The 23,381-nt window shown below is 36.8% G+C and overlaps 1 protein-coding gene across 1 annotated transcript in view; it reads right to left on the minus strand.

Moving 5' to 3' along the window:
* The window catches only part of adgra2 (adhesion G protein-coupled receptor A2), a 92,278-nt gene that overhangs the window by 20,905 nt on the left and 47,992 nt on the right, over positions 1–23,381 (minus strand). The window contains exons 3-6 of the mRNA XM_082187722.1: positions 2,591–2,662; positions 1,343–1,414; positions 1,069–1,140; positions 313–476 (exon numbers count right to left, since the gene is read on the minus strand). Of these exons, the coding sequence (XP_082043848.1) occupies positions 313–476; positions 1,069–1,140; positions 1,343–1,414; positions 2,591–2,662 (380 nt within the window). The remainder of the gene's footprint in view (positions 1–312; positions 477–1,068; positions 1,141–1,342; positions 1,415–2,590; positions 2,663–23,381) is intronic.

A 23,381-nucleotide genomic window follows, 5' to 3' on the forward strand; every position in this document is an offset into this window, starting at 1 on the left:
TTGGAAATTTTTATAATATAAAAAATAAATAAAATAAAATAATAATAATAATAATAATAATAATAATTATATATATATTCCAAAACCATGGAATTGACATATTGACAAAACTGTGTATATATATATATATATATATATATATATATATATATATATATATATATATATATATATATATATATATATATATATACATATATATATATATATAATTTATTACGTAAATATATTTGTAAATTCCATGCAGACATGCATACTGTATTAACATTATTGAATATGATATTGTATAAGATTGATATTCATTTTGCTCACCACAACTGAAGTCACTCTCCCTAAGGAGACGTAAGGGTTTGTTCTGAAGCCTTCTGGGATACGCACAGAGTGTTTCATCCCCAAGCCGAGCGGAACTGCTGCGGAGAAAGCCTGGGACCCAGCGCAGACCGCAGTCACATGACAGGAACTCGGAATGAAAGTTTCTAATAAGCACACAATTGGAGGTAAGATTTAGATAAAGCTTGTTGTTCAGTCTTAGACACTTCTCTATCTCCTAGATCTTAAAAGGAATTAACCGAGTAAAGGAGAGTTTCAGTTTTATGATAACACCACTGTTAATAGTCCACAGAAGTCACATTTTATTTATATAAATTCTGCTGTAATGCAGCTCTTAAAAATGGTTTATAATAGCGGCATTCATTCTTCAGCTGAAGTCAATTTAGAGTTGATTTAGCTCAGTTCAATAATAAAGTTATCAACTATGAAATGAGTTCAATTCAGCTATACAGCAGCTCTGCAGAAGGCAAGAGATATTCACTTTAATTCAGTTCAATGTTGATTCTTAGTTCGGTTGTAGTTGCCTTTGGTCTCTAAAACTTTCCAGCCCTTTTAGATTCACAAACAGCAATTACACTCTGCATGAAAGGTAATATTTGAAAAAGCATAATAGGGGCACTTTAAAAAAAGATCAACATCACTGACAGTGGATATGCGTGATCTCTCAGGAATACCTCAATCTAAAAACATAGCTGATTTATGAGCATATGCACCACAGAAGCATTCACTTGAACTCACACCAGCTTTAGAGAGTGCAACTCCATGAACACGTTTGGGTCCAGAGAGGAAAAGATGTTCCCAGAGATGTTTCTATAATAAAAGAACACAAATGAAACATTTCATTCATTGTCTAAATATGACATCATAACATTATAAAATGCATTATTTGCAGTAGATGTAGTGCATAATATCATCTTAAAAACTAAAAATGTCAGACATTGGTTATCCTGTAAAGAGCACTTTGTGTGTTTTAGCCTTCCAATAAATATTTGTTTCAGAAATAATGACTTACAATTTAGTGAGGTTGGTAAGTCCCTGGAACATTTCTGAAGTCAGGCAGCCAATTCGGTTACTGGATATGTCACTGTACAGATTACAGTAAATGAGATGCACTGTTATTTTGTGTTCCAGTTCTAGCAGGCATAGATCTGTGCTTCAGAAAATTAAAAACACATCATTATACAGCGGTCATTATACAATGAGCAATGGTGCAACTTTGAAACTATAGCTTTTTAAACTATAAGCTCATTTGTTCAACTGCAGTCAAGCAATTTCTCAAAGTGATTTTGATGTATGATATTGGATGTACGAAGCAAGTTCCTAACAGAGTAGGAACAGGTACTATAATGTGCTCCATTACCAATACTTGTCTTTATTTAAACTATTATGTGAAACCTAATACACTTCTTTTTTCTTGATAAGTGTGTTTGTACTAGTGTTGTAGCACTCGAGACCGTTCTTGGTCTCAAAACCATTTTTTTTGTCTTAGTCTCGCCCACATTTGTACTCAGTCTTGTCTTGGTCCCAGACTAAGAGAAATCTTAGTTTTTTATCTCAATCGGATTTGATCTCAAGACCGGTCTAGATCACAACTGTGGGGATATCACTAAATTGCCAGTGCATTGTCTGACTTATTTGCTATAATCTTTAATTTGATTGGATGTAAAACTTCCTGCTTCAATGCAATCAATAACATTTCTATTAAAAAACCGAGGGATTGTGTCAAAAATGTCATAAAAATGAGTACAAATGCCCACAAAATTAAAGATATGATTGCAAAAAAGCACTTGTATGAGATCTTGTTTTTAATATTATAACATATGATATAATTAAGCAATATCACAAGAGCAAGAGAGCTGTTTTTACAAGTGAGCATGATTGCAAACACATTATTGATATTATACAACATTCAATAAACATGAAGTTAACATTAGAGACAATTGTTTTATAGACAATCTATTTCGGAAGCGAAAATAGTTCCAGACAAATCCATAGAAGAACTGTTGTGAATTTCCGGGCAACACACAACAGTGTTTCTTTATTCGAAACAAATCGGTTAAATAAATGATTCAGTGACTCGCTCATAAAGTGATTTGCCGCCACCTACAGTACTGGCGATTTAGTTTAATATTTAAAAGTATCAAGCAAGTTAATTTTCTTGCGTAACAAGGTTTAAGTAGTTTTGTTAGTGAAAATTATTGCAATAATTATTGGTAAAAGTGTGTAACTGATCTTGTTATAAAAACGGATCATGACTTACAGTTTTCGAAGAGCTGTGAGACCCAGAAAGGCTCCAGGTATGATGGTGCTGATTAAGTTATTCCTGAGATCCCTGAGGAAAAGACAAATATAGAAACTTCTGAGCGGATCAACTTACATGTTATGTTTAAATAGATTTCCCATGGATTATACTGATATCAAACCCTTTTCCTTTTTAAGCAATAAATGCTATGTTTGCCTTTGATGTGCTTTGAAAGAAAAGGAAGTTACATGTTTGTATATGTCGAACATTACTGAAGTACAAAAAAACAAGCAGGTCATAGCAGCATAAAATAACATGAAATAAAATATCAAACACTTTTATATGCCATTGACCACATGACCCTTTCCCTGCCTTTAACGTTTACTTTGTCCAGCCTCTGTTTGAGATAGGAAGAAAATCCCTGCATTTTTTAAACCATGCCTCAAACCACACCTGGTCCTGAGGCTCAAAATCAAGGCAGATCCCCAAGCAGAGAAAACAGACAAACATCAGAGGGATTCAGAAGCAGGAGAAACTGGAGATGCCCTATTTAAACCTTGGATACCAAGTGAATCTTCCCACACTTTCATGTGTAAAATATTCATTTCCAATACAAGCTCTGAAGGTAGTGTTTCAGGCCACCTCTGTCCTGGCCCAGATGTTTGCTTATGTCCATGTGTTGAACCACTTATCAGCATATTCGCCCATCAAAATATGGATTCACACACTTAATATAACTTTTAAAGATTTTAAAAATTCTAAAAAAAGAATTATGTACACTTCTATTGAACTTGCTGAAACATGGTTGAGCCATTATGAGAGATGAGTTGAGAATTATCATCCCCATAATTCCCTGCTGACCAGTTAATAAAAATAAATAAAAACATGCAAGAGTTCCAGAGGTTAATTTGTACATCATTAAGCTTGCTGCATTAAGAAAGCAAAACTTAATTTGTTACTTTGAAAACTCTGAATGGCTTCGGCGTGATATATGAATTATGAATATATAAATTTCACATAAAATAATAGCGCATATATATACTGTTACGTCCAGAGCCGTAAGGTTCTGTTTGTGTGTGCTCAGCTGTGCTGCTTTCTTTTTTTCTCTATCCCTGTCTCTGTTAATAGGAGAAATGGTTCCACCTGGTACAGATAATCAGTGGCCTGCTGTGATTGGATGCTGGGAGTATTTAAACTGCAAACACCATCAGAGCTGTGTTGGTGGTGGCTTGACTGTGCAGCAGCAGCAATAATGAGGTCCCATCTTCAACCCCAGACCTGAGACTTTGTTGAAGCCAGTAGTGAACAGTGTATCTCTACCTCATATTGTGTGTACTACTTAGTGAAGTAGTTTTCTCTTTTTAGTCTTTTTCTGTTGCACTTCCTGATTGAGACTTTAAAGGCAGAAGTGAGTGTTACCTTTAATGGTTAATCATTGATTGACTTAATGTATCATTTTCTTTTGGTTTATTTGAAGCTCGTTACTTAATCATTTATTTCTTTATTTTCTGGGGCTAGTAGGGAGGTGGGTGCCATTTATTTTGAATCATTCTTTTTTCTCCTGTTTATGCTAGCAAGGGAGTTAGCTTATTTTGCTGTACTTTTGTTTTTTCTTTTAGTTTAGGTAGTTTGATTAATGAGGAGTAAGATTGATTATGTTTGTTGTTTTGGCTATACCCCCTTCTGAATTTGATACCTCTCTTTTTCTTTTGCCTAATTTGTAAATAAAACTACCTTCTTGAATGAGATCACTATGTGGTTATTGTGAAACAACTCTGGGTCTGGAGACGGGGTGGCTTCATGCTGTTGCACATTCATTTCACCACCATCCATTTTTACTGTTTCATTCCTCCCCTAGACCAATCAGGAAAACGTAACAGTAAATGGGGGCTCGTCCCTTTGTTGACTTGTAGTATCGCAAACTTGTCTACTTTGTGTGTGACAACTCTTTGAGGTAAGTGTTCATTCTTTTTGCATTGTTCACATTTGTTTGCCTGGCTGATTCACTTTTGATGAGGGAGGAGTCGTCTGTGTAGGATATGGAATTTGATCTAGTTTCATTCACATTATATCCTTCTTGGGAAGTATATGATCGTTGCCGAAAGAAGGATTTAATTGAAATAGCAGATTTCTTTCATATTAATATTCCAAAAGAAGCGAGTAAACAGGTAATCAAGGAGGAGTTATTTGGAGAGCTAGTTAAAACTGGCGTTCTAGTACCACCAGATGAGGAGGGTATCGTTGGGGTAGAGTCCGATGCTGTGGTGGGGTCTGCAGTTTCTGATTCTAATCCTAATATGGAGCCCAAAGATGCTTGTTCTGAGCCATTACTAGCCATTAAATTAAAGGAGATTGAATTGAAGCTAAAACAGGAAGAATGTGAGGCAGAGCGTATTAAGTTGCGTATGGTAGAAGTGAAAGGAGATCGTGATATCGAACTGCGTAGGTTAGAGATAGAAGCTTTAAAGCTGCGTAGGCCCATTCCATTGCCTCAATCCAGATTACCTTCTGTGTCATTAGTGAAAATGCCAGAAGTGGATTCTGTTCAAAACTCAAGGTGTAACTCCTCTGATTCTCCGTTTGACTCCCCTCCTGATTTTGATGTAGGTAAATTCATTCGTTTGGTACCATCGTTCAGAGAAACTGAAGTAGACTCGTATTTTACAGCATTTGAGCGTATAGCTGCCAAGCTGAGATGGCCTAAAGACATGTGGGTGCTACTTTTGCAAAGTAATTTTGTAGGTAAGGCACAAGAGGTCTTGGCTGCATTGCCAATCGAGCAAGCTCTCGATTACGATGTAGTTAAGACGGCGGTTTTGAGAGCATATGAATTAGTGCCTGAGGCGTATCGTCAGAAATTCCGATCGCATGTGAAATCAGCCAGACAGACATATGTTGAATTTGCCAGAGAGAAGAAAACACTATTTGATAAGTGGTGTCTTTCCAGTGGGATCACAACCTTTGAGCAGCTTCAGGAGTTGATCCTGCTGGAAGACTTTAAAACGTGTGCACCAGAAAACGTTGTTGTATATCTTAACGAACAAAAAGTGCAGGTTCTAGCTGACGCTGCTATTGCAGCCGATGAATTTGTGTTAACGCATCGAAATGTGTTTTCAGGAACCCGATCGTACAAAAGCCAGCCTTCCATGGGGGGAAGCTCTGAAGTTTTCCGATCACCTCGTCGTAATACTAACACCGGTCAAGACTATAGTTCACAACGTAAATTGAGTCCTAAACGTGCAGGTGATGGGCGAGCATGTTTTTTTTGCCTTGACCCCAATCACTTAATTTCGGAATGTAAGGCGTGGAAGCAAAAAAATTCTGCTTCCAAGTCCAAAAGTGTGGCGCTTGTGCAATCGTTTCCAAACACATATGATGTGAATGCTACCACTTATCAGCCATTTATTTGTACTGGTACTGTCTCTCTTTCATCTGAGTCAGAGGAAAGACAGTTAAGGATTCTAAGGGATACTGGGGCTGCACAGTCTTTTATTTTAGAAGATAGGCTTCCTTTTTCTGCTGAGTCTTATACGGGTACTGATGTGCTAGTTCGTGGTTTTGGAATGGTTTGTGTCAATGTTCCTCTTCATCAAGTGTATTTGAAATCGGAACTTGTTACTGGTTTAGTGACGCTGGGGGTATGTTCACAGTTACCTGTAGATGGGGTTGATTTCATTCTAGGAAATGATCTTGCCGGTGGCAAAGTCCTTCCTCGTCCTATTGTTACTCATGAACCTATTACTACTGAAGTATCTGAACTTGCGACTCAGTATCGATCTGTATTCCCTGCCTGTGCTGTAACACGAGCTCAGTCACTGAAATTTGGTGATGTTTCAGATCTTTCAGATACTGTGTTGTTTTCTCAACCTGAGGATATAGAGAGGGTGACAAAAGTTACATCTAAGGTTGAGTTAGAAAACATTGAATCCCCTGAGTTACCAAAAATCACATTGAAAATAGGTAAGGTGGAGTTAGCTGCTGCACAGATTACTGATCCTTCCCTGGCTACTTGTAGAGATGCTGTAGTAGATTGCAGTCAAATACCTAAAGCTAGAATTGCGTACTTTTGGGAAGATGGAATTCTGATGCGTAAGTGGAAACCTCTGCATTGTGATGCAAAGTGGCAAGAGGTTCGCCAGATTGTGTTACCAACTGATTATCGACACCATGTACTAGAGCTAGCTCATGAGAATGTTCTAGCAGGACATTTAGGAGTAACGAAAACATTCCATCGAATCACTAAATACTTTTTTTGGCCTGGGTTGAAGTCTGCAGTTTCTACATTTGTCCGTTCATGTCATGTATGCCAGTTAGTGGGGAAACCAAATCAGACCATTCCAGTAGCTCCTCTAAAACCGATTCCTGTTCTTCATGAACCATTTGAAAGGCTGCTTGTAGATTGTGTAGGTCCCTTACCTAAGTCTAAATCTGGGCATCAGTATATTTTAACCATCATGTGCACCGCGACTCGCTATCCAGAAGCAATTCCTCTCCGCACGATAAAAGCTAAATCTGTGGTTAAAGAGATAATTCGCTTCTGTTCTCTCTTTGGTTTGCCTAAGATTATTCAATCTGATCAGGGTTCGAATTTCACATCAAAAGTGTTTTCACAGATGCTGAGTGAATTGGGAGTTAAACATCAATTAGCGAGTGCATACCATCCAGAGTCTCAGGGTGCATTGGAGAGATTTCACCAGACTCTTAAAGCTATGCTCCGAAGATTTTGCACAGAGACTGGTAGAGATTGGGTGGAAGGTCTACCTTTAATGATGTTTGCAATAAGAGAAAGTGTTCAGGAATCACTCGGATTCAGTCCTGCAGAATTGGTGTTTGGCCATACCGTGAGAGGCCCACTAAGGTTACTGAGTGAACAGTTGCTTGCACAGACTTCTGCACCTGTCTCTGTACTGGAGTATGTGACTTCTTTCAAGGAACGTCTTCACCAAGCTTGTCAGTTAGCTCGGACTCATCTGGTGGAGTCTCAAGAGAAGATGAAAACTCGTTTTGACCACAAAAGTGTGAGGCGTGAGTTTCAGCCAGGTGAATCCGTTCTGGCCCTACTTCCTGTGTCTGGAACAGCCTTGCAAGCTAAGTTCTCTGGTCCTTACATCATTGAGAGAAAACTTAGTGATACCAACTATGTTGTTTGCACTCCTGAGCGGCGACGTAAGAGCAGAGTGTGTCATGTAAACATGTTGAAAACATACACCATAAGAAATGCAAATCCAGATGTTCCTGTTAAACCTGTGTCTGCAGCAGTTCTGTTACCTATTGATTGTTTGGAGGAGGATGGATTGATAGCCAAAGATGCTCAAACTTTGTGTGCCCGCTTGCAGAATTCAGTTATTCTGAGTGATCTGCAATCCTATCTCTCCTACTTAGCAGAAAAACAGAGTAAAGCAGTTAGTAACTTAATTGTTACCTATTCTGACCTTTTCTCTGATGTTCCTTCCCAGACTACCTTACTGTGTCACGACATTGATGTAGGAGATAGCCAGCCCATTAAACAACATCCATATAGAATAAATCCAAAGAAACGAGTCGTCATGAAATCTGAGGTAACATATTTGTTAGAGAATGGTTTGGCAACTCGCAGTCAAAGTCCATGGAGTTCACCATGCATTCTAGTGCCGAAGCCTGACTCTACATTCAGATTCTGCACTGACTATCGTAAAGTTAATGCTGTGACCAGACCAGACTCTTTTCCTCTTCCAAGAATGGAAGATTGTGTTGACAAAGTTGGTGCTGCTCATTATGTTACTAAATTAGATCTACTAAAAGGGTACTGGCAGGTCCCGCTGACTTCTCGTGCCTCTGAAATATCTGCATTTGTCACACCTGATTCTTTTCTACAATACTCGGTCATGGCTTTCGGGATGCGAAATGCACCGGCTACGTTCCAGCGGCTCATGAACAGAGTTTTGTCAGAAGTGACCAATGTTGAGGTATATTTGGATGATGTTGTGATATACTCTGACACTTGGGAGGAACACCTTGAAAAGTTAAATGTGGTTTTTGGACGGTTGAGGAGAGCATCTCTGACTCTGAATTTGGCTAAATGCGAATTTGCCAAAGCAACCGTTACTTATCTTGGTAAATGTGTTGGCCAAGGACAAGTAAGACCTATAGAAGCCAAGATAGCTGCCATTGTTTCCCAAGCCCACTAATAAACGTGAGTTGCGCCGTTTTTTAGGAATGAGTGGCTACTATCGAAGCTTTTGCAAGAATTTTGCTGCTATTGTTTCTCCTCTCACTGATCTTTTGAGTGCATCCAGGAAGTTTGTGTGGACTTCAGAGTGCATGGATGCATTCAATGCTGCCAAAGATCTCCTCTGTACTGCACCTGTTCTCTCTGCTCCTAATTTCTCACGGCCTTTCAAACTACAGGTGGATGCCAGCGCTGCAGGAGCCGGAGCAGTCCTGATTCAGGAGGATGGAGCAGGAATTGACCATCCTGTATCTTTTTTCTCAAAGAAATTCACTAACTGTCAGCGAAATTACAGTGTAATTGAGAAGGAAGCGCTAGCTTTGTTACTAGCCCTTCAAAATTTTGAAGTTTATCTGGGTGGAAGTGATGGCCCTATTTTGGTTTATACAGACCATAATCCATTGGTGTTCTTAACTCGCATGTCTAACACTAATCAACGTTTAATGCGGTGGTCTTTAATTGTGCAGGAATACCATCTTGACATCCGGCACAAGAAAGGAAGTGACAACATCATTGCCGATGCCCTGTCCAGAGTTCATTCTTTAGACAGTTAATGTTTTGATGATTGGTGAATTAGTATGTTGACTTATAACCAGTGGGCGGTTATAGTCTTTGGTGGCGGGGGTGTTACGTCCAGAGCCGTAAGGTTCTGTTTGTGTGTGCTCAGCTGTGCTGCTTTCTTTTTTTCTCTATCCCTGTCTCTGTTAATAGGAGAAATGGTTCCACCTGGTACAGATAATCAGTGGCCTGCTGTGATTGGATGCTGGGAGTATTTAAACTGCAAACACCATCAGAGCTGTGTTGGTGGTGGCTTGACTGTGCAGCAGCAGCAATAATGAGGTCCCATCTTCAACCCCAGACCTGAGACTTTGTTGAAGCCAGTAGTGAACAGTGTATCTCTACCTCATATTGTGTGTACTACTTAGTGAAGTAGTTTTCTCTTTTTAGTCTTTTTCTGTTGCACTTCCTGATTGAGACTTTAAAGGCAGAAGTGAGTGTTACCTTTAATGGTTAATCATTGATTGACTTAATGTATCATTTTCTTTTGGTTTATTTGAAGCTCGTTACTTAATCATTTATTTCTTTATTTTCTGGGGCTAGTAGGGAGGTGGGTGCCATTTATTTTGAATCATTCTTTTTTCTCCTGTTTATGCTAGCAAGGGAGTTAGCTTATTTTGCTGTACTTTTGTTTTCTTTTCTTTTAGTTTAGGTAGTTTGATTAATGAGGAGTAAGATTGATTATGTTTGTTGTTTTGGCTATACCCCCTTCTGAATTTGATACCTCTCTTTTTCTTTTGCCTAATTTGTAAATAAAACTACCTTCTTGAATGAGATCACTATGTGGTTATTGTGAAACAACTCTGGGTCTGGAGACGGGGTGGCTTCATGCTGTTGCACATTCATTTCACCACCATCCATTTTTACTGTTTCATTCCTCCCCTAGACCAATCAGGAAAACGTAACAATACACACATATACATACATATATATGTACATACATACATATATACACATACAGTGTATATATATATATATATATATATATATATATATATATATATATTATTATACATATACATATACATAATATACATACATAGGTTTAAAATGTATTTTCATATGTATTATAAAGTATGTTGTATGCTAATGTTGTATGCTTTATATAATATGCTACATTTTAAATTAATAAATAATTACGTAAATATTATTATAAATTAATATAATTTTTAATATTAACATTACCACAAATTATATAATATTTCTATATGTATTATATAATATGTTGTAGCACTGAATTATGTGGCTAATATTTCCTAACATTGAACAAACAAGCAATAAACCTCAATAATAAAGCAAGCTTCCTCTGTCCTAATGTAAAGTATTTCAAGCATAAATCTCTGTCAGTGCTGGTATAGCAAACAACACTGCAGCATGATATCATGTGCTGAATATAAACATGAACATTACAACAGCTTGATAACAGATATGCTGTATATTATTGCAGGGAACCAAGACATTTACACCAGCATGACAGAATGCAGTAAAGCGCTAGTCTGTCATATCTGTATGGCCTAGTGAGAGCTACATGATTGACACATTAATAGTTATCAGAGTGAATATGCGAGACAAGCGGAGGGGTACAAGGTGAGAAAGTGACCACAGAAGAAAGTTATGCACTATTAGGTACACGTGTTTGAATTCCTATGACTACGAAGAGTGCTATGTCGGGATGAATTGGATATATTGTAGAGTATTCCGGTCTATGAATGTGAACTGCTGAATGAACCTGCTCACAAATGCGTGTGTGTGCCAGTAGCAGTGCTCTTGGACAGGGAACAATAGCTGTTTCCTGGCTAGCGTGTCCTAACCCTCATTAGCACTGTGATGAAAAGGGAGACTCTACCCACTGTTTCCTCACACACACACCGCTAGAGTAAAGGTCAGAGCAAAGTGTGCTCTCTGTGTGTGAAGATCAACACAACGGCTCACAGACACTCTCTTATCGCTGAGATGGGGAATGTGGAACAGGGAGAGTTCTCTTCCTAAAGTCTGGAGCGCGCACACACACACACACACACACACACACACACACACACACACACACACACACACACACACACACAATGCAGAACCACAATGTCAGCATGGCTGGATTGATTAAAAGCCTCATGAAATCATGAGTTTTATGGCTTTGAATACGTGTGCGTTGACAAAACAATATTTTAGTGCATTTACATATTTTAAATATACAGACTTTCTTTTCTAGATCACAATATTGATGACTCAGAAGTACTATTTATTTTGATGTGTTGACTTACATAATAAAGCACATGCAAAGAACTTGAAAATAGTGCGTTTAGAGTACATTTAAAATTCATATATTTTAAATGTTGTAAATTGCAATTCCAGCATTACAAAAGTGTAAATACAAATATATTTAAAATGCATGACATACAAGTTTCAATAGAAGTGACATTAAAATATTTACCATAAAAGCTTAGGCTCTCAGTACATTAAGCAGTATACTTTAAGCATATTTCACAGACAATGGGAGCAATTATGAAATTACATTTTAAGTTCAAGTTCAAGAGTGCCACAGTTGGGTTCTGGAAGTAAAAAAATGGATTTTAAACGATAACTTATAAACCTTTAAAGACAGACCTACTTTGAGCTACGAGGTTGTTCCATAATCCATCATATTTGCTTCTATTGAAGCTGTTGGCCACAGTATTTCAACTTAGTTTTAATATAATCATGTTTATCAGCGGATGCATGGTAAAAAAAAAAGAGTCAAAACAAGCAAAACGCACCAAAATTGTAATTTGGCTCCGCCCACTCCCATGAAACACCGTAAAGGACGTAATAGAGTCGGTCTCCATACGCTCTCAAAATAGTTAAATATTTGAAAATACAGTGTGCATATTTTGCAACTTCAAATATATTGTTTTTAAATATATAATCAACATTTTTAAATTAGTAGTTTTATATTTCTCTATCGTTTTTAATTTGAATATGCTGTTCGCAATGCTTCATGGGATTGTAGTTATTTCCATCACTGAAGCAGGCAAGTACACAGTCTTGTACCTTTGTGTTTTTGTCTGATTTTCAAATACTTTTTTGCTTCAAATCAAAGTTTGTAATGTTATGATTCACCTCGTAGTTGGTTGGCTTGGTTCATGGTGCGTTCAAGTCATGTCGGAAAGATCGCATTTACGAGTTGAACGCACATGAAAGCCATCACAATGACGCAAATACAAGTGGGAAGCTCAGGATTTTCTCCGATCCTTACGAGTTGGGGGCATGTCAGTCAGAAACATGGTGGAATATCACAATACTTAAAGGTATTTAGCAGTGACATTGACATTTACAACAAAGTAAGACAACACAAACTGTAATATAACAATATAATATGTAACAATACAATTTACAGTGGCTTCATAAACTAATTAAAAGCATAAAAAGGCAAAACACACCTGAAGCACATTCTTTGTTCTTCATTTTCTAGAAGCAGAGTTAAAAACCTTGCTGTTTTTAGTTAATTAAAACCGCTATCTTCAATCTTGCTCCCACGAAAGTGACTTGAAAGCACCCAACGTCATAAACACGACTTCCCACCTCATAAATACGAACTTCCATGGAGGACATAACCACACCATTATAACACTTTAACAAACATATTTTTGAAATCCCTATGGGACAAATGAATGGGAAAAATACTTCTGGAACCAGCGTCGTAAAAAAACTGGGAAAGCACTACTGCGCTCTATTGCATTTAAATATACATTTAAACTATATGTGAATTTTCATTTCAAGTGTCTGAAAACATTACATTCAATTCATACTTAAGTATATTCTTTTAAAGTATATCATTTCCATGATGAGTACTCTTTTTAAAAGTGTGCTAAAGTGTTCTTTTTTCACAGCAAATAGCAAAACATGTTGATGTAAACTAAAGGTTTGTACAAAAAAAAGGCCACATTTTGATTGCTGCGTCCCAGCCCAACTTCCTGTTTCAATCGGAAATGAGTCAACACAAGAGAGAAAACAGCACCCCATCAAGCGATTTCACATGGGTCTTTAAATCACTTTCAATCCAAGCCAAAGTCTGCTGAATAATTTCTCCTCACACATGGTTTAGTAAGACCTTACGTAAGAACATGATGATAGGTCTTCAAACACGCAGATGTTTAGACGAGAAAGCTATGACACATTGCTACGATTGACAAAGTTAAATTCTGAACAAAGCGACAACATCACAGCCCATAAACTAAACCAGTCAGCTAGGTAATTAATCACAGTGGAAAAAAACTTTGATTTAAAGCAAAAAAGTACATGAAAATCAGAAAAACAAAAAAAGAACTAGTCATACTGTTCCATTAAGCATTGCAAATGATATGATCAAATTAAAAACAATGATACAATAGTCTATAATATGATTTATTGATTATTGACTTACGTATAAAAACAGTTGGTTTCAAAAATATTAGACACATTATCCTAAATATAAGTTAGTTTCATTTTCATGGTAACATTGAATTGTCAGATTACTGGATCTCTATTCAGGAGTGAGTCATTTAATTAAAAGTTGATTTATTTAATGATTTATTTCAAGTTGAAATCACTCTAATTTGTGGCTTCCCCACAACAATATCTCATCCCTTAACAAGCTCAGGGCTCAAGTTCAATCTGTCTTGAAATGTTTTTAAATTGTTGTTAAAAAATCTGTTTCACATAAAATGATAGTTCACCCATAGAAGAAAATTCTGTCATCATTGTTTCACCCTCAAGTTCTTTCAATTCTGTATGTGTTTCTTTCTTCTGCTGAACACAAAAGAAAATATTTTGAAGTTGTCAATAGTAATCAGTTGTAGTAATCAATAGTAATCAATAATAATCAAACAGTTGATGGTTCCCTTTGACTTCTCTTTTTCTCAAGTAAAAAAAGGAAAAACAACTGTTTTCCATCAACCAACATTCTTCAAAATATCTTCTTTTGTGTTCAGCAGAAGAGAGAAATTCATAAAGGTTTGAAACAACTTGAGGGTGAATAAATTATGACATAATTTACATTTTTGGGTGAACTATCCCTTCAAGGAAAATAAATGGGATATTTAATTTTGGAACCAGACTGTTTTGCTCTATGTGCACTATCTAGATTTTTTGAACAAATTAGATTTAATGTCATTGGCGAGTAAAAGTAAAACAGTAAATTTAAAAAGAAACTGCAACATAACACATGGCTTTAATCAAATTGCTAGAATGATAGTCTGACCTCACTGATACAAAAATACAATAATAAATTAAATGTATTTGTCAAATATTCCTCATATTAAGCCACCAAATTAATAATATTGAAAACAAAAGAATGAAACAATAATGATTGGGACAGGTACATGTTCAGAGCAGAGTTTTAATATGAGTCTTCATGGTCTTAATCAGAATCAACATTTATTCTGACAAGTTATATAGTTCCTTAGTTTATGTAGGCTGGTTTCTAGAAAACGTAGTGCATTTGACACATTAATATAGTGAGATAGATATGGTGAGGTGTGTTGCTTTGTAGATGTAGGTGCAAATAGCGGAAGCCATTTTGGTGCCGCATGTCTTTTCCTGTCCCTGCACAGAGGTTGTGTCTCGTTTATTTTTACGGTTTCCTTTCTCTCAATTTTTTTTAAACACTGTTTTTCTCGTATCGCCGGAGTCCTGAGTGTGGGGGGGGGGGGGGGGGGGGGGGGGGCTGAACTGACCCCATGTAATGGCCACACAATGGGGTCCTTATAACGCTGCCTTGAAATTTACATCGACCCACTCCTACCTAAACAGGAAATCTGGATCTGCCTGCTTCTTATTTTTCCAACTCATTTCCTGCTTTTCCTCTCCTTCCTCAGATTATTGGAATAGTTTTCCTCTATCCAGTCCATCCTGAGTCAAAGGCAACAGCATTTGAACTTTCTGTTGCATTTGTATTGAAATGATTGCAGCTTATCACCCAAACCCACACAAAAGCATCTATCATCGTAATCTGAGAATATATCAAATGTCTGTAATAACCAGATAAATTAAACCAATATATATCCATACCTAGTTCAGGACTGGCCCTTTAGACTGAAATATTCAGCATATTTCAAGAGCTTGAAATAAATGCACATGTAATGTGAAGTCCAGACCGTTTCCTGACCAGGATTTTCACTAAACTTATAAAGACAAAGTGCACTTTTGAAGAGTTGCATTTCTGTGGTTTAGGTTGATTATATATTTGTTCAATGGCAGAAGGAAGGTACTTCGCCAAGATAAACGTTGGGACCGGAATTGTGGAAAATTGCTCGGCCCTGTGCTTGGAGCATGTACGCTACCAGAAATAAATTAGGCACATGGATTAAAAAAAAAGACCATTTATGCTTTTAGTATATTGCTTCAGTTGGACTCTGTATCATCTGGAGGGAGGTTTACTGTCAAATCATTTGAAGAGACTCAAAAGTAAAAGAGAACTAATGCCAAAACCCAGTTTTACTTCATATCATTTTCAAACAATCTGAGCATGTGTATTCTCTATTAGCCAAAGACTAACAAGAACAGTGTATATTTACATCTACTCATTTAGCAGATGCTTTTATCCAAAGCATCTTACAAATGAGGAATACAAAAAGCAAAATATATAAGAAAATAAAAATAAGTGAAAGTAGAAAGATAAAACAAACAAAATTAGGCAAATAATTGCCAGATACAGATACAAAAGGAACATGAGAAGAGGAAAAGTCATCAATCTATGGTCCAGTCAATGCCAGTCAACGGTTGCCTATAAATGACAACAATCTGGCAAACTAATTGCAAAATAAACAACTCACCCACTGAGACATCATCACTTCCAGTCACATACAAAATGTAATAAAATAAACTTTTTAAAGCAATTAAAAAAAAATTGTTAAAACACATGCAATGACACTTTACTTTGAGTTTAAATAAAAAGTAGTGTCCTTAAGAAATACATGCAATACTCTCTGCCCTTGAGTGGCATTTTATTTCAGAAATATATCTGCAAGTAGTTTTTTTATTTTAAAGGTGCAGAAAGTGATTTCTGAGAAACTTGAAATCAACTCAAACAAACACACACCCCTCCCTTCACTGCTCTGCCCCAAAAATGCACGAACATCTCTATTATAGCTGAAGCGAAGCAAAATAATGCTTTGTGAAAAATAAAGTAAAGATGACTAAAGAATGATATACGGAAAAACAATAAATTAACATTCAGAACACACAAGTTTCAGTTTGCGCAAGAGTTGGTTGTTGGTCTCCAGACAAACAATGACACTCAAAACTGTCCCGTTACTATAGCTAACATTACAACAACAGCATATCTTAGTTCTGTGAAACAGCAACTCATAGAGCAGAAACAATGCAACCCCTGCGTCCATTTTCAGGCCTTCTTTAGTATCTCCAGTGCTGGAAAACTTCCAATATTAACACAGGTTCTAAAACCTGATCATAACCCTTCCTTTTACAGTGATATTCCTCTGACCTTTTCTCTTTTGCTATGTCTCTCAGCCATCTCTAACAGTCTTTGGTCCAAAATTCCAACATTGTCATGCCCTTCACTCGCTAACTTCCCTCCATCTCGTTCACTCGGATGTACGTCATTGCTCACGTTGCATGAGTGCCCACTACTGGCGGAACCTTTGCAATAGGCTGAATTGGAACGTGCTAAGCCCTTGACCACTTAGAATCCACTATGGGGATTTATTTATTTTGTATTTTTTTCCCTTACGAAATTGTTTAATGCAGAATTCTATATGTATATAGGTGTGTTTGAGTTGTTTAATAAAATAAAAAAAAAGAGTTGTTTGTGGTGGGGTAATTAAACGCAATATGCGTAGACGTCACAATTGTGTTGCATTGTGGTATATGGAGCTACCTGAAGTGTACATATGAAGTAGACTCGCTCCCTCAGTCAAGATCGAGGGAGCGAGGGTCTGTCCATATAAACTTCCCTCGTCCACTTCACGAAGTGGAACACACTTCAAAATGGCGGCAGGGATTCCCCCGGGGGGAAGTGCTTAGGGAAGTTTGCAAGTGCGTGTCTAAAAGTGGACTGGAACGTAGCCTTTCTTCAACAATCTCCCTCTTGCTCACTTTATCTTTCTCCTCCCCCATCATGTGTGGACACGCCCCCTACTGCTGATTGGTGCTGATGTAGTTATCTGTCCGACCCACTTTCAACAGCGTTTCCCAGAAATTGCTTACTGCACCTTTAATATACATAAGATTTGAATTATAGGCCTACTACAAGGGCACATTCAATACAATTATGGATACTTTTTTCCCACAAGGGTATAGAAACAACATATTATAAGATAATTTCAAACCATGCGTATATATGCAAAACCAACCCGATCTCACAGCAATTCGTATGTATTTTACGAGGTGGCTAATTCGTACGAAACTCATATGACCTCACTCGTACGAATTCGTAAGATTTTTGCTAATTCATACATATTTTACGAGTTGCCCAATTCGCATGAATTCGTACGAATGACCTACCCTTGACCCCGCCCCTAAACCTACCCATCAATGGGGTTTAGACAAATCATAGCCACCTCGTACTCACTCGTACGAATAGGTCGTGAGATAGCGTTGGCAAAAACATAAGTATTTTGAGAGAGTGGGGAGACTGACTCTTACATAATTTGCAGTGCTTCATGGGAGTAAGCGGACACTGAATGAGTTATCATTCAGCACAATTTGCTCACCTCTGATTGGTGATTTTATTTGCAGAATCATTGGTAATTCAGATTTTTACCCGGAATTTTGCTGATAAGCACAATAATTGTTTATTTTTTTTAAGTTAAAGTAATGCACAATGATGGCTTCACCATAACCATGTGCCATTATTAACAATCTCCTAGCTCACAGTAGGTCTATCTTTGAAGGTTTACAAGTTATCATTAAAAATCCCCTATGGGGAACATGAATTGGTTTTTACTTCCAGATCCTGACTGTTGAACTCTATTATAGATTTTTTGCTGCATTTTCTATAAGTCCATTTATCAATATATTGGAAAAGATGCAATTATCAATTGAAAGTTCTGCATGTTGGGCCGGCACACAGTATTTTAAGATTATAGCACTGAAGCGCTGTCTAGGCCAGTGTGAGTACAAAGAAACAGCTGTCTGACAGCAACAGAGCACAATATGAGTGAATGGATGAAGGACAATGACCAGCTATGTGTGAACACTGCTGCATGTGGGTGGACTTCGAGATCGAGTCAGTCTGGGTTTTAGGAGGGCAAAATGAAAAGGATTTCTTGTAGATGTGAAAGAAGGAAACAGAGAGCAAAAAAAAAAAAAAAAAAAAAAAAAAACCCTCAAGTTGTTAATTCAGCTCAGCTGTGCATTTCACAGACACGGTGAAAATGCCCTCCCCAAAACGACTCTCGTCTGCTCTTTCACCGACTTCTCTGTGCAAACGTAGGTTCTGTCACTCCATCCTGCTTTTGCATTTCGTGTAAAGCCCAGACGCTATCAGGTCCCGCTAGCAACATAAACACACCCACACTAGCACACATATACACACTCACAAACACACCCCTTGCCTTGAGTTTATCTAATAGTCACATCTGGAGTCTATCAACCCCAGCGGTCTGCCCCCCTTCTTCTTCCTCACACACTCCTCTGTTCCTGCTCTGTCCCGCACTTTTAACACTTTCTTCACCGTGTCGCTACTGGACATGAAGCCTGAGATAACTGAATATTCAGTCCCTGCTGTTAGGCGTGTTCATTGGCTCAACATCTCAACAAGAACTTGAAATGAACTCTGGAAGAAGAACTTGGACTGTTGTTGTGCTGTGGAGGAGTTTTGAGTAAACAGTGAGGCCTAGTAAATCAAGTCCAGTCAAATCAAGGCTAGTGAAACTTCTGTCAAATTTCAGTTATGATATTTCTTACAACTGATATGTGTATTTTTTTCACTTTTAAGAAACATTCTTCTTTTAATTTTTCAGTTATGATATTACAACTGAAATGTGTATTTTTTTTATTTTTTTTAAGAAACATTCTTCTTTTTACTATTCATCAATTACTGATGGATAAAATCAAGTCTCCCCAACTGTCCTTTTTTCTCACTGAGTATCTTTTTAACTCAAAAATACCTTTAGCATACTTTTAAACGTACTTAAAACAAATATATACTTTAAAGAATATAATTAAGTGTGAACTGAATGTAAAGTCACTTAACTGCATTTTAATTGGGTTACACTTTATTTTAAGGTGACATTGTTACAGTGTAATTATAACAACATGTACTTACTATAGGGTTAAGGTAGGACTAGTTTGGTTGAGGGTTTGTTGATTGTAATTATGCACTGTAAAATAAAGTGTTACCGTTAATTGCAATTAAATTAAAATGTAAATGGTTTAAATTTATATTTAATACAATTAGTTGAAGTTAAGATTGTTTTTTGCCCCACTTATTTAGGATTAAGCATCGGTAACACTTTAGATTACAGCCCGGAAAGTGCTGTGTAATTAAAACGATTTTAAAGTGTAACTTTCGTTAATTATAGTGTATGTAAAGGGAGCAATATGTAATAGTTTGGAGAATAAAGGTGTAACAACCAGGAGAATTAAATTATTTATACTGTAAGCTGTTTATAACTGTAAGTTATTTGAAAAACAACTTAATTCAAAACAGATTTACAACACATCTTTTTCATTTAAAAGTGCTCTTTTTAATCAACAATTATTTTCAAATGCTTAAGTCTTGACAGTTAGTAGCATGTTTTTTTTTCTCTTGCTTGGCTTCTTCCTTTTGTTCCTCTTCTTCTTTTTATTTCTTTCCACTGATGAATCTGAAGAAGAAATCATGTATCTTGCTCTTTCTGTTCTGTATTAAAAGAAAATGCAATACACCTAGAAATACGTCCTCACCATTTACTCATCTTTTACCCTCATGCCATCCAAGATGTATACTTTCCTTCTTCAGATTAACACAAATGAAGGTTTTTAGAAAAATAAACACTACATCTCTGGGAATACATAATACGTGTGTTCCTAAAAGTTGGAGCATCAAACAGCATATACTGCAATAACTGCAGTAATCCACGCTACCCCAATGGATGGATCAATGTCTTCTGAAGTGAAACAATAGGTGTTTGTAAGAAAAATTACAATATTTTAAACTTTTTAAACTGTAGTCTATCGCTTCAGACCAACTGTAATAAGTTGTTTTTCAAATAAAGTTTTCTGAGTCAGTAATATTAGATTGTGTATGTATTTTGATTGTACTTACCCTGTAATTACATGGAACAAGAGTGTAACAAGCACCACTTTAATTTACGGCCCGCAATGTCACATTTACCCTGTAACTACATGAAACAAGAGGGTAACAAGCACCACTTACCCTGTAACTACATGGAATAAGAGTATATTTCCCAGTATAAAAAAAATATAAAAAAATTGCAATAGTTTTAGCTTTACTTGCCTTGAAACATATAAGCCCAAACTTAAACATCTGCACTTTTGCTATCAAAAATAAATAATAATAATATGTATAATAAAATTTAAAAAGCCTATACAGTATGCATTGGTACACCATTATTTCAAACAGGTACCTAAATTGCTCCCAGATGTAAGATTGTTGTATCATAATAGTATAATAAGTACCTCTTAATACTTACAGTATAAATCATTTTTAATGATCCTGGTTGTTTCCCCTTTATTCCCCAAACTTTACATATTGTTCCCTCATACTTAGATGCAAATACTTTATAGGTACACTATAATTACTGAAAGTTACGCTGTAAATTCGTTTTAATTACGCAATACTTTCCAGGCTGTAATCTAAAGCGTAACCATCTTTACATGTAATAATATAATTGCTTCTATTGTCTTTGAAATAAATTAGTGTACTGCCGATTGTGCTGGCAAACATTTATGGTAATGTAATTTCTATTAAAAATTGTATTTCATTTAGTATTACATTATATATAATATCAAATAACACACTACAGTTAAAATTACATATTACTACATATATTAAATGTATAGTACATTTTTGTAAAATATATTAATTTTACGTGTAATATCAAATAAACTAATAAGTCTACTTTAAAGTATAATAAAAATATTATAAAAACAATGATATAAAGTATATAGCTAAAGTAAAACTCTTAATTTTATCAATATGTCAAAGTGATTTTTTTTTAAGTTAAGAAACAGTAATAAAAGTTTACTTTTAGAAACAGTCAAAACATACTTTTAAGATTTGAAGCACACCACAAGTGCACATACAGTACAATTAAGCACACTTCTCTTTCACAAGGGTATGTCAGATTATAGGAGTAAAATGGGTTGTGAAAAGTGTTTGACTTTAATATCTCCAACATAGAGATGAACATATTTTTTGGCCTTGGATTTATTTTTGTCTCACTGAGGTCTATTATTTTTTGTTTAAAGTATTATACTCTGGTCAATCAATGCATGATTGTTGGACTTGGAATCCAAAGAAGCTGATTGAATCCACATCTGTCTTTCTCTAGCTTTGTTTATTAGGGGAAAGATGGTTAAATTCACTGCCACTGCCCTTCAGATTTAATGAGAAGTTTAGCAGTGACCAGCACACATACATGCACTGCAGTCCCACTCTGGATAATGCCATATCCTTACCTACATTGGAAACAATGTTAACCCTCTACCGCATGGTGTTGCCAAATGGCAACATACTCTTTGTGTTCATTTCCTTGCCACTGTCTATTTAAGAAAATATATATTTTAATATATTTAAAATATATTATATCCACAAATATATTTTGTGTTCCACAGAAAATACATAGGATTGGATCCCTCCATCCATCTATCCATCCATCCATCCATCCATCCATCTAATTTCTTCATGTCAAGTCAAGCGGCTTTTATTGTCATTTCAGTAATATACAGTGCAGTTCACAGTAAAATAAAACAGCGTTCCTCTGGGACCAAGGTGCTACATGAAACGACATAAACACGATATGACGCGAAATACAAAACTAACTTTGGACACCACATAAAGTGCGTGTGTGCAAACTAAATTTAGTGCAAACAACACAAGACATTACGAACAGTGACAGTGCAGTGCCGACAAGTACAGTAATTTTAGACAGTAGAAAAGTATTTTTGTGCTAATTAATTGTCCATTTAATAATAAATACACTACATGTAAACATTGTTGTTTTTCAGCAAAGTGGTTTGTGTAAAAGTTTCACTGTGGGTGGTCATTAAGTTTGTGTCAGTCCAGACCTTTTCTATTGAGGTGTTGAATGGCTTGTGGGAATAAACTGTTACGGATGTGAGGGCCCGAATGCTTCGGTACCTTTTTCCAGATGGCAGGAGGGTGAAGAGTGGATGTTGTCAGCCATGATGCTGGTGGCTTTTTGGATGCAGCATGTGGTGTAAATGTCTATGACGGACAGAAGAGAGACCCCAATGATCTTCTCTGCTGTTTTCATTATTCGTTGTAGGGTCTTGCGATCCAAGACGGTGCAATTTCCAAACCAGATAGTGATGCAGCTGCTCAGGATGCTCTAGATATGGTGGTGTGAGCTGGGCCTTTGTCAGCTTTCTCAGAAAGTAGAGACACTAATTTATTTGTTAAGGAGCTGGTGTTGAGGGACCAGGTGAGGTTCTTCACAAGGTGGACACAGAGGAATTTGTTGTTCTTGACTATCGTTGTTGTAGAGTGGTCAACAACCATCTCTTTTGCTTTGTCTACATTCAGAAACAGGTTGTCTGCTTTACACCAGTCCTTTAGCCTCTGCACTTCCTATGCTGACTCATCATTCTTGCTGATGAGACCCACCACGGTCGTGTCATCGGTGAACTTAATGATGTGGCTGGTGCTGCACATTGCTGCACAGTTGTGAGTCAGCAGGGTAAACCGCAGGGGACTAAGCACACAACCCTGGGGGGCCCCAGTGCTCAGTGGGGTGGTGCTGTTCCCGATCCAGACTGACTGAGGTCTCCCAATCAAAAAGTCCAAGATCCAGTGGATGATGCTGAGTTGAAGTCTTTGAACGCCATTTAAATGTAGGTGTTCTTATAGTCTAGGTGAATGAGGGTCAGATGGAGTGTGGT

The sequence above is a fragment of the Leuciscus leuciscus genome (genome assembly GCF_965113295.1).
Source record: "Leuciscus leuciscus genome assembly, chromosome: 13".
Lineage (NCBI taxonomy): Eukaryota > Metazoa > Chordata > Actinopteri > Cypriniformes > Leuciscidae > Leuciscus > Leuciscus leuciscus.